Source organism: Rosa rugosa, chromosome 4, assembly GCF_958449725.1.
Source record: "Rosa rugosa chromosome 4, drRosRugo1.1, whole genome shotgun sequence".
In the NCBI taxonomy this organism is placed as follows: Eukaryota; Viridiplantae; Streptophyta; class Magnoliopsida; order Rosales; family Rosaceae; genus Rosa; species Rosa rugosa.
Window position 1 is genome coordinate 31960409 of NC_084823.1, and position 11681 is coordinate 31972089.

The window sequence follows — 11681 nt, forward strand, 5'->3', positions numbered from 1 at the left end:
TTATTGGAGGCATGCTTGATTGATTCGGAAGTAGAGATAGTGTTAACCATTTCTGTTGACAATGCAAGTGCAAATAAAGTTGCACTTGATTGCATTAGGAATAAGAAGATGAGTGGTGGCGAGAAACCACATGTTCTAGGAGGCCAGTACCTGCGTGTTATTAGGTGAAGCCCACATTTTGAACCTCATAGTGAGATCAAGACTTAAGATGATGGACAAATCAGTTGCTTCCATAAGGAATGCATTTAGTTATGTGACGAGTTCTTCAATTATGTTGGACACTTTTAAAAAGCTATCTTGAGAAGGAGAAGCTTGAGAGAGAGTGTGTTTTTGATGTCCCAAGTCCCAACAAGGTGGAACTCCATCTATATATATGGATATAGCTTTAGAACTCAAAAAAAAACCTTTGATAAAATGGCAGCGGAAGAAGAGGAGAGCAAGTCTCTCAAATACTTTGATGACAATGAAGATGATGATGTTCAAGTTGATGGAAAACAGAAAATGAGTAGGAAAAGGGTAGGGCCACATGTTGATGCAGATTTGGACAGAGCTGAAGTTTTTGTGAATTTTTCGATAGTCTTCTATGATGTCACAATAAGGATCCGTGCTTTCCATGAATTAGTGACAATTGAGGGTAAGATTGATGAATTGTTGATAAGCCTGAAATGTGCACTGTAAGTGACACAGAGAGAATATCCTGTTTGATATAGCAGTGAGGATGAAGGTCAAGTTTTTAAAGTATTTCGGAAGCACTGAAGACATGAATCAACTGTTATTGATAACATTGGTCTTGGATCCAAGACACAAGCTCATAAACTTCTTAAGAGTTTGAAAATAGTGGCCAAAATGGATGACGATATGGTGAAGATCGACCAAGTCTGAGGAGATGAAGCAGCTTGTGGTTTCTTTCTGTGATCTTTATACATCATCGATGGGTTGTCAAGGATCCCAGATCCAAAAGAATGAGAACATTAGGAATAGAGGTAGCTGTATCTGAGATGGAATAAAGAAATAACAAATTACAGAAAAAAAAAAACAAGGAATTAACTCTAACACTTATTTCCAAAGAGAAAAGAAATACAACAGGTTTTGATTTTGTATCGGAGATGATTCTCAAAGATTGTTGAAGTTAAAACTTGAAAAAGATATGTTTCTGTATGATGGTCAACAAGCTAACCCAGAACTTCAGTATACCATGTACTTTTTGATTGTCAACTGAAGAACATGCATTCGATAGAGAAGATACACTTGATCGAGAAGTTTGAAGGACGAGTTGGGGTGGTAAAGCTTAAGAGGCTGTGACAACTGCCTTGCTAAATTGCATGACTTTGTAAACTGAGTTAGGAATAATATTGAATTTACGGAACCAGTGCAAACCGCAGATCAAAATGGTTTGGAAGATGAAGGAAGGTTTGTACTAAAATTTGACTTCCTATGGCAATTGTGTGAAGCTCTCTACTGGACTGATAATTCTTAATTTCAAAGTAGAATTACTTCACGTTTCTTTTCTCTTTTGGTAACCAGTTTTGGAATGCTGCAAGCACAACTAGTTTTTCTGAGAGCTAGCTGTTTGGTAAATTTCAGAATGTCATGTGCTCACCATTGACTTGTTCCGAACATATATCTATTGGGAACCACCGATAGTTTATGCATGACATTTCTAATTTACTGGTAGCATTGAGATATGAGAATGAAGGCAACTAAATGATAAAGTGACCACCAGATTATTAGGTACTAATTGTACATCAGAAACAAATGCCGAGTTGAAATGAATTTAATTTCCAGCTGATAGGACCTCGATAGCACCTGTAGGGTTCATGTAGGGTCTCAGCATTTTCCAACCTTGTGTTGTTTACTCTTGGAATTTGATGTTCAACTTGGGAGGACGATTCCAGTTCTGATTGCCTGTTTTGCAACACTGCAGTAGTATTTCTTTTGCTACTGAAGTGATATATATGTTATGAAACCTGTTTAGTTCTGTTTTCTTACTTGGGATCATCATGAGCATTTTTCTTTTCTTTTTTCTTGATGAGATTTTAATTATCCTCTTTAGACTTTCTGGTCTGATCATTTTTATAGTCTGATAGTAAACAGTGTAACATATTTTTTCAATTTTACACAGAGGTCAAGGTTTGTACAAACACTTAAAGTTGATAGTGCCAAGAACACAACTAGTTTCAAATTGTAATAAATACTGTATCATTCCCACAAGCCAATTCAGTCCCAATCCCTTAGAAGATCCCAGAGCTCTGTGTCCAATCATGACAGTGAATCCCTTCAACAAACGCCATCATTCCGTAACACTGCGGCCCCGTTTGGTTAGCTGGAATGTCAAAATTGGAAAAGGATTTATTTTCCTTTCCAGACGGATATGGAATGGAATATGATTTGGTATTTCCATGTGAGTGTTTGGAATATTACTAGAAATTAAATTTTGGAATTAATTTTTCATTTCTATTGTAGTGTTTTTTTTTTGAATGAAATTCAACATTTATATTCCTCACAAGTCAGAATAGGCCGTCACATACCCTTCCGCTGATAGACAGACAAGAAGCTAGTGGTAGTACCCACAGGTGGTACATACATATAGTCCTACTCATTATACATTCTAAGACGTAGAAATAGCGGATAACCTCCTTCGGTACTACTCCAGAGACGCTAGAGAGACATAGAGCATAAAAATGCCTAGTTTCCTAATACAAGGAATTATTGTAAATAGATAAACTAAAAACATATAGATGGGCCTAGGGAAAACACCCCAGCCCCAATTTGTAGGCCCAAGAGCATCCAAAATGGTAATTCAACTCCAGAGCCCATTAAGCATCCTTGGCCCCAGCCCATCATCCCGGACGACATGTCGTACGTCACCCGCCCGGCGACTCCGCCCGACCTGCACTGCCATGGCCCTTGCCGCCTCGATTTAGGCCACCACGACCACCCGCCGCGACCTTCCACCGCGACCATCCGCCGTTGTGACCCGAACCGCTGCGCACCACGCCATCCCAGCGCACGCCGTCGTGAAGGCCCAACTCCGAATCGCGTCGGTCTAGCATCCCCCTGTCTGCACCACCACCGATTCAGAACCAGACACCGGTCTTGATTAGCACAGTCACGCCGCCGGTCAAGAGCACAAGCCGCAAGCCGCCTGGACCTACCTCGAGCTCAACCACCCATGGAGCCCTCATGAAACAAATCGGGTCGAAGACCCGTCCGGCAGCAGATCCCAACGCCGGCGAGGCCGGAGGCCCACACTGGTCGGGTCGCCGCCGGACGAGCTCGAGTTATCACTCGGAAAGGAACCGGTCTTGGGTGTTAGGGTTTCTCGAGGAAGAGGAGAAATTTTTTTTTTTGGAAAAATAATCGAGTATTTCAATAGTATGTCTATTGTAGTGTTTGGTAAGTCATAAGAATGAAATATAGAATTATAATTTTCAATAACGCCCTTTTACTAATTAAAGTACATCAATTTATAAGGAATATTGGTGGGGAATATAAATTTTTAGAGGGATAATTAATGTAATTTTGCCTTTGACAGTGGGAAATGGAAATAGAATACCACCCATGACTAGGTAATTCTATTCAGGCTTTATGAGGGAGTCAATTTCCAGTCAAATCTTATTTTTTATTTCCTTTCCAATCTTTAATTACAACCAAACAACACATCTGAATGGAAAATGAAATTAATTCCCATTCCATACCATGATTTCCTGCCATCCAAACGGGGCCTGCAGGTACAACTAGCTGCACTAATTATTATATATACCAGAAGTAGATCGAATATCGACTGCTACCAACTACTTAAGGGGCACAAATAGCATCATATACATATGTTCATATTCAAGTTCATTGTGAGACAGAAACTAGTTTCATTACTTAGTATATCATATACATCTATAAAAACTTTAAACTAGCTACAAAATCACTACCACAACCATTTGACCTACATTTTGCTCTACTTAGTACTGTCATTTGATAATTAAGAAATTGGAAATCTTTTAATTAACTGAGGGCTGGAACCCAGTCTAGCTGGGGGGTTAGGCCCTCACACCCATATTACTTGTTAAATTGAAGAAAGATACAATTGGGGGGACATAATGCCTCAACCCGTCCAAAATTACATGAATTGAACCTCATAGGGATCAATGTAAAAGAGAAAGAATGTCAACTAACTAAATGCCAATTAGGTTACCCAAATATGAACCATCATTTTATGCAGTTGCCCACTTCCATGGTATTTAGCTGCTCATCATTCATTAGGTCCTCCATAAAAGACTTGGCCTAGTCTTCCATGGTATTTAGCTGCTCATCATTCATTAGGTCTTCCATAAAAGACTTGGCCCAGTCTTCGCCAACGATAACATCACTCAAATTCCCACCATACACATCGACTAATTCTCCTTGTGCCATGACACCAACTTCATCTCCCATTTGCTGCTCTAGATTTTCGTCATGGGGTTGCAGTACTCCCAAGTCCTCATACACTTGCAAAGAAACAGCTGGCTCATCTTCTAGTGGTGTTGCTCCAGCTTCTAATGGCTGCAAGAATTGTTGGTTGAACCATTGTTCTAGTTCAGCCCACTCCAATGATGGTGCTGCCACATTATTATCGGAGCAAGGTAGGAGGCATTGCCGCTTCTCATGCGGCTCCTCCAGCAACAATGCAGGATCGCAGTTCAAATCATTATCTCCATCACCACCCTCAACATAGTCCTCCTCAAGCATCTCCTCTTCTTGTTGCCTTTTTCGCTTCCTTTCCGGTAGTTGATCATTTTTCCTAAGTAAACAAAGAACATAGTCGTTCATCTTGTTGGGCAGGAGTTGCGACTTATGAAGTTCGAACTCATACATGATCCAGCGACCATGATGCACAGAACGCTTATTTTGATAGGTGTAGGTTTTCTTGAAACCAAGAAGAGTGGTTGTTGGTTTCTGATTCTCATCCAGAAGATATACGTCCTTGGCTGCGGCTTGGCCTTTCCAAGTACCACTCCCAACTTTCTGACTTATACGCGAGGCCTTTGCACTGACCTTCTTCTTTTGGGTGAAGAAGTAGAGATCTTTGTTCTTTCTCAAGTCGTTTGCCCGTCTTGCTTCGAATCTTTCCCATATCTTCCATGGTTCTTGGTCGCCGTAAAGATCCAACTAGCAAATAAGGGACTCTTTTCCAGGTACCTCCTTCCCGTTCACCTTGGGCTTAAGGTAGTACAAGAGTAGTTCATCCTCCAAGGGGCAAAACCTATGGCCAGGCAGAAGCATATGATCCTCCATGAATTGAAAACTTAAGGTGGCGTTCGGTAACGTTTTCAAGTCATCTTTTTCATTTTATAAAATGAAAATGGCTTGAAAATGTGTTCGTTGGTCTGTTTTCAAAAATACAGAAAATAAAAATTGAAAATGATTTTTTATTTTACTCGTAAAACAGGAAAACGACAAATAGACGTTTTCACCTTTTCATTCTCATATTTTAGAAAACACGGAGATATATGTATACATTTTCGTTTTTTTGTTGTATTTTCATACTGTAGTACCGGATGCTTTTTTGCTGTTCTCGTTTTTGAAAATTGTTTTCGGAATAAACTACTGGACACATTTTCGGATCTCAAAAATCCAATCTCGTTTTCTCGTTTTCTCGTTTTCTCATTTTCATTTTCAAAATCGATTTTTGAAAAATCATTTTTAAAAACGTTACCGGACAGGCCCTAATTCTTTCAGCGCGCTAGGGTTTCTTTGTGATCTTTATTCTGGGATTTGTTCTATACAGAACCTGAAACTGATGAAGGGATCGATGGAGAGGATAAAGAAGATATACGGGGGATTTGAGGCTAAAGAAAGTACCCTAACCTTGGAGGACAGGAGGTGGATTTTAGAAACTAGTGTGGTGTTTAGTGGGAGATGTTAGCTAGGTTTTATAGAAACTTTTAAGCTTGGAGAGCAAGAGTCGGCTTAATTTCTAGATGAATTAGGGGGACCAATTAGATTTCCAACTGATGAATCTTTTTCTTCATCATTAAGTAATAAACTCTCTATTTATTTCTCTCAAAAAAAAAAAAAACTCTCTATTTATTAATTTTTTAATACCAAGAATGACCAAAAAAGAATTTATAATAATTTTTTAATTCCAAAAAAGAAAATATCTCTCTCCCTCTCGTATTCTCATCTCTCTCCTCCCAAGTTGTTCACCACCCGCCCCAAAATTGTCTAGATCTACAAAAATTTCAAAAATCAGTCAGACAGACGCCGATTAGTTCTTCGCCTCAATCTCCGGATCTGCCATTCTCCTCGGTCTCTAGTCTCTGGCTTTCTCGCTCAATGGTTACCTCATCTCTGTTTTGGTGTCGCTATCAGTCATTTTTATCAATCGCCCTTATTTCACTTGTCTATGACAAAAGACTTAATTACAGTACGTAGACGTAGAAGCAATGTTTTAAAAGGCTAAGGCGTAGCCGAGGCGTTTTCGGGAGAGCCTCAGCAAGGCGTTTTCCTTGAGGCGTAAGGCGTAAGCCTTACGTATAAATTAGCTGTATTTATGTATAGAACTAGTCTTATATATTGAACATGTATTGTAACCCAAAAACATGTATATAGAACTAGTCTTATATAAACCAATATCTTTAACTACTAACTCCACTAATTCGATTCAAGGCTGGCATAATAACCAAGAACAAATAACTAATAGTTGAAGACAATCCGGATTATTGAGATATTTGCATTACTGCTAGAAAGTTAAAAGGTTACCTGATATTGCATGAATCAAACCCTGCTAGTTTGGATGCTTTTGTCAAAGCATCCCTCCACTTGAGCACCTTGTCCTTGAAACATTCTTCAAGTTGAACAAATGTAGCTGCATAACTCTCCCTCTGGAGGTGTACTTGTGAAGGATCTATTCTGTAAAAAATGGGTATAACGATCTGCCCATGTCTTTCCTTGCATTCCAAAATCTGCACAAGTTCGTCCAAGCACCATGTAGACTTGAGCACAAGATGACTGTGCCGATATGATAGTAGCTGCCATAAACAATGCTTCTTTTCCAAGTGGCAAAATCTCCATTTTTCTAAACCATGTAATGTTATAAAAGGTTTAAAAGAATAGCACTGAAGTTACTAACAATGGGACTCCAGCTACAGTTGATAAATATCAACTGTAGAGGAATTATAACAAGTCACTCCAAAAAAAAATAACACAAGCATAAGTAAAAGTAAAAGTTGATTCTAATTCTGAACTTACTTGTCTGCAGTCTTCAGATTTCTAAATGCAGATATTATATTCTCAACTTCAATGAGGGAGCTGTTACTTCTTTCTTCACTGGAAGCAGAGGTGTCTTCGACATGTTGTTTACACGGTAAGGACAAATAAGCCTAATTAAAAAACAGAAAAGATTTGATCAATATTCTGATGAGGGTTAAAGTACAAGAGATGCTACTGAGCGACTTAACATTGCAAGCCTCATTAAATCCATTTGGATATTCTATCATAGAATACACACAAGCACCTACACGTCTATCTATTTACATGTTTTGTTACCATAACAGAGTATATGCATAGCTAGGAGGCTAGAGGCACAGTAGGTGAGATGCTACTCAAATCTATTTACATGTTTTGTACGATACCCATTTAAGGCCGTTGATTGCAGTAACCATATACACATAAATACACAAAATCCTGCATATCTTTTGAATACCAGAGGCTTTTGAATTAGATAATAACAGAAGCTTATAACACGAAATCCAAATTTTAATTCCAATTGCACATAACAAAGAAACACGAAACCATCCAAAGAAAAAAAAAATTCCCAGGCATTCGCTTTAGACGCCTTAAGGCGCGCTTTGGCTGCCTTTTCCGCCTTCATCGGCGCCTTGTCCACCTCTGCGTCTCACCTGCAAACAGACTCATTTTCTACAGTGTCTCACGCTTTCTAAGCCTTAAGGCGCGCTTTTTAAAACATTGCGTAGAAGTCTGAATCTAACATGCAAATGTTGGACCAAAGAAAAAAAAAAGGGTTGCAGAGGAAAAGAGTTTTCTGCAATGACAAAGCCACCTAAGTTAGAAACTATTGAATCTACGGATATTATGGGGGATATGAAAGTTCAACGCAGAACTACTGCACCAACCATGACAGGCTTAATACAATAACAAAATGACAAAACTTTTCAAATTGTCATTTGTGAAAGTAACTGCAACAAAGAAGAAAGAACAAATGAGTATAATCAGGATGCATTCATAGTTTGAAATAGACTAGCAACCAACATATCATTCTTGAACATCAGTTATAAGCTAATAGAATTCCAATGCTTTAGCATCATCTTTGAAAAGAAAAAGGAAAAAAGTTGAGTTACAAAGAAAAGCCAGTACCTTCCTTACAATTCCATGCGTGTCATAAGCAAGACGTGCATCTACCTCAGTGGACACTTGGCCAGGAACTAGTTTTGCCAAATCAGCACCAACATTGACTAAAGCCTACACAACCGGAACATAATACTGAACCATATGATCTAGCTAACAAGGAATTCACATTACGAATGATTATGATACAAGACAACCAACCTTGTTACAGAAACATGACAATCTCAATTCGGAATTCTCATGCTTGTTACACTCCGAATCTGCCAGCGCCATATCCACAGCATTCTACACCAAAGAAAAGACGATCAATGACTACGTATTAGAAAGCAAACACAGTTTTTGTAATCTAAAATTCATTTTCCGAAGAGAAATGCTTACTCTAAATATGGTATCAGGGAACCTGGTTATAAATAATCAGTAAACTAGAAAATTCAGATACATAGAGAAGCGATTTCATTACTCCCCTGGTTCATACTAAAATCTTAGAAACAGAAAAAGAACGGAAATAATTAAATAACTTTTCCGAAAACAGATAAATAGAAGATCAAGTCACTCTTATCAACTAACTAGCTAAAACATTATGATCATATTAACAGAAAAATCAGATGCATAACAAAATCATAAAAATTTCAAATTCTACTTCTTTGTGAGTAACAAAAGAGAGGAAAACTATACTCAATGCCAATCAATAAACCCCCTCGCTACTGAAAATCCAAATTGCAATCTCAAGATTTAAAACTTCAGTCAACGTGAAAACTGCATTGCAGAAAGGAAATTAAAACTTACAGGTATAAACCTTTTGCACAACAGGAATGATTCGAACACACCCCAAAATGAATTGCAAGTTCTCTAACATCCAGTTTGTTCCTGCACCACCACAACACAATCCAATCCACTCCAATAATCAGTATCCACTATATTTAGAAATGACATCAAAATTGAAACAAACAATAAAAAAAAATCAAAAACCCACTTTAGACCAAGGCTGTTCTGCAAGGAATTGAAGGATCTGGTATAATCCTTCTTCAACATCCCACTCAAAAACCCACTTGAGAAAAGCCTCTACCTTTCTTTTCGTTTTTCAGCTTTGCCCTCAAAGATTGTTCCTTTAAGACACAAAGCAAGACAAAACATACAAACGATCAGATATTGGGATCAAAACTCGAGATCATATCAATGCAAACTAATCAATCAGTGTCGTAATACATACATGGAAATGTCTGAGCAACTCCCTCTCCTTTTCAGCATGACTAGCTTGCTCTTCCTCCTCCGGGTCACTATAGAGACATCAAGAACAACACAAGTGAGTCATGTTCAAATTAACCAGAAAAGAAAAGGATAATCAATAATAAAGTACATTGGTTTGAACAAAAAGTGAGGAGTTTATACGGTTTAACTTCAGCCTTTGGGCGAGCTTTTGGTATGAACCTCCTCTGAGTCAAAACAAAGCAAATCAGTAATATTGTATAAACTACAGGTTCACATTTAACAAAGGGCAGTGCACCATGCCTTTCTGGGAGCAGGAGCACCAGATTGTGGTCGTTGGCTCATTAGAGATTAAGATACAATCTACCAATCAACCAAAATCCAAACCACAATCACAAACGCCCTAAACCAAGCACATAACCAGGGACTTTACACGAACAAAACTTGCTCACCACAACTGAAATCCCAGATAAAATATGGCTGATGACCACTGTCTTCACCACCATAACCGATATCTGCAGAGCATTGGGTACAACAGTCTGTCATTTTCACAAAAAAAAAAAAAAAACCACATAACAAATAACACACCCAGCCATTCGAAAATTGAAAGACTCAACTCACATAATTAAGAACAGCATACATAGTATGCGCAACATCCGAGGCCTTAGCAGTGATCCTATAAGCAACATCCTCAGTTTGTTCAATGCAGCCTCCCATAGTCACGCCTGCTGCGAATAGATGGTGGACGAGCCTCGCCAGGACCAAAACCCCCAAAGCCAAGCCCTCATTTCGCAATCGCAGAAGATGGTAAAGCCAAAACCACTATTGATCTCTTAATTGAAGTAGTAGCAACTTAGTTACCTTCTTGGCCCAAATTTTGACATTTTTGCCTTCAATCTCAAATCCACAGCTCCAATGTACGTTCGAATCCAATACTGAGACCACAAAATTCAAATCCCAGTTACCCATAGCTGAATTTCGAATCAAAATCCTGAAGCCTGTCCAAAATCGACGCAAATCCCTAACCCTAATTAATCCGACTCCGATTTCGAACCCTGGCAATTCGAGGTCTTCTTTCTCTGATTCAACTCCACCCGAAAGCAATAACCACCTTCGGCGAAAGATCTGAAGAACCCTAGAGGCTACCCATTAGGTTTTCTTCCCCTTCACTACTTCCCAGATCGAGTAACCAGATCGCTGCCCAGATCGCTAGAGGCAGAGATGGTTTTGGTCGAGGTTTGTCGAAGAGAGAGATAGCTTTGGTTGGGGTTTGTCGAAGAAGGGATAGGGTTGGGGTCTATCGAGAAAGGGTTTGTCGAGGAGAGAGAGAGGTCAGGGTTTGTGAAGAAGAGAGAGGTCGAGGTATGTCGAAGAAAGGGCAGGCGTTTGTAAGGGTCTCTCAGTGTCGGAGGTAGTTGTGGAGTGAATGCCGCTTTCTTCTAGGGCTTTGTTTTTTTCATTTTTTCTTAAGTATATTTTGTGTAAACGGGCTCATTTGGCATGGACACATGTATAAGCAATTAGTCGATGCATATGTACAAGCCATCAGACAATGGTTTTACATATAAGTGTCGTCTGAATGCCACTTCAAAATTTTCAATTTTGCCTCCTCATGCTGCCTGGTGAGAGGGAAATAGATTTGGGGGGAGAGAATGGAGGGAAATGTTGGTAGGAATGTCGGTGAACAAGTTTTGACTTACAAATCTATAGATTTACACCACAGTTTTAAAGTAACCGTCATATAAACACTACATGCTGAGGAAATTTAAGTGGTGCCAATTGGTGCGAAACTTGCCGCCTCTCTAATAATTTAACCTCACACCACACTTCCATTTATAAACGTCTTCTGAAGCAATACATAATTCCAGTATGAAAAACACCCGTTGGTTGAATTCATATTAGAAGACGGAAATTTTACAACCGTCGTCTCAATAATGAGAAATAATTCACACCACGGAAAACAGTGTAGCGTCGTATGAGAGGTGTCGTCTGATTCATTTTCTGTAGTAGTGATATACTTCCACGAGATGGCTTGAGTATCAATATCTCAAGATTAGGGGATCTAGAAAGCAGCTCCACGACTACATCAAAATCAGTCTCAAACAACGTGAGCTCTTTGAGCCGATTAAATCCGG

At 39.0% G+C, this 11681-nt stretch overlaps 2 protein-coding genes and 1 long non-coding RNA gene across 3 annotated transcripts; all 3 read right to left on the minus strand.

The window, feature by feature from the left end:
- Positions 1-4278: 4278 nt before the first annotated feature.
- Positions 4279-5268, minus strand: LOC133744655 (NAC domain-containing protein 83-like). The gene is made up of 2 exons (XM_062172726.1): positions 5188-5268; positions 4279-5142 (listed from the first exon to the last, which is right to left on the minus strand). Exons 1-2 carry the CDS (start codon positions 5266-5268, stop codon positions 4279-4281), a joined length of 945 nt encoding a protein of 314 aa, XP_062028710.1.
- Positions 5269-8246: 2978 nt separating this feature from the next.
- LOC133743930 (uncharacterized) lies at positions 8247-8619 on the minus strand. The gene is made up of 2 exons (XM_062172011.1): positions 8542-8619; positions 8247-8454 (listed from the first exon to the last, which is right to left on the minus strand). Exons 1-2 carry the CDS (start codon positions 8611-8613, stop codon positions 8272-8274), a joined length of 255 nt encoding a protein of 84 aa, XP_062027995.1. The 5' UTR covers positions 8614-8619; the 3' UTR covers positions 8247-8271.
- A 505-nt stretch (positions 8620-9124) lies between these two features.
- LOC133742901 (uncharacterized) lies at positions 9125-9965 on the minus strand. Its single transcript, XR_009862821.1, has 3 exons — positions 9551-9965; positions 9407-9446; positions 9125-9207 (listed from the first exon to the last, which is right to left on the minus strand). It is a non-coding gene; the product is annotated as an uncharacterized LOC133742901 (long non-coding RNA).
- Between the last annotated feature and the right edge of the window lie 1716 nt (positions 9966-11681).

Bases quoted from the DNA above. Each gene is read 5' to 3' on its own strand.
- LOC133744655 (XM_062172726.1), bottom strand. From the start codon at position 5,268: ATGGAGGATCATATGCTTCTGCCTGGCCATAGGTTTTGCCCCTTGGAG. The intron at 5,143-5,187 runs GTGAACGGGAAG...CTTATTTGCTAG, and splicing joins TGTACTACCTTAAGCCCAAG to TTGGATCTTTACGGCGACCA.
- LOC133743930 (XM_062172011.1), bottom strand. From the start codon at position 8,613: ATGGCGCTGGCAGATTCGGAGTGTAACAAGCATGAGAATTCCGAATTG. The intron at 8,455-8,541 runs GTTGGTTGTCTT...CCGGTTGTGTAG, and splicing joins TGTCATGTTTCTGTAACAAG to GCTTTAGTCAATGTTGGTGC.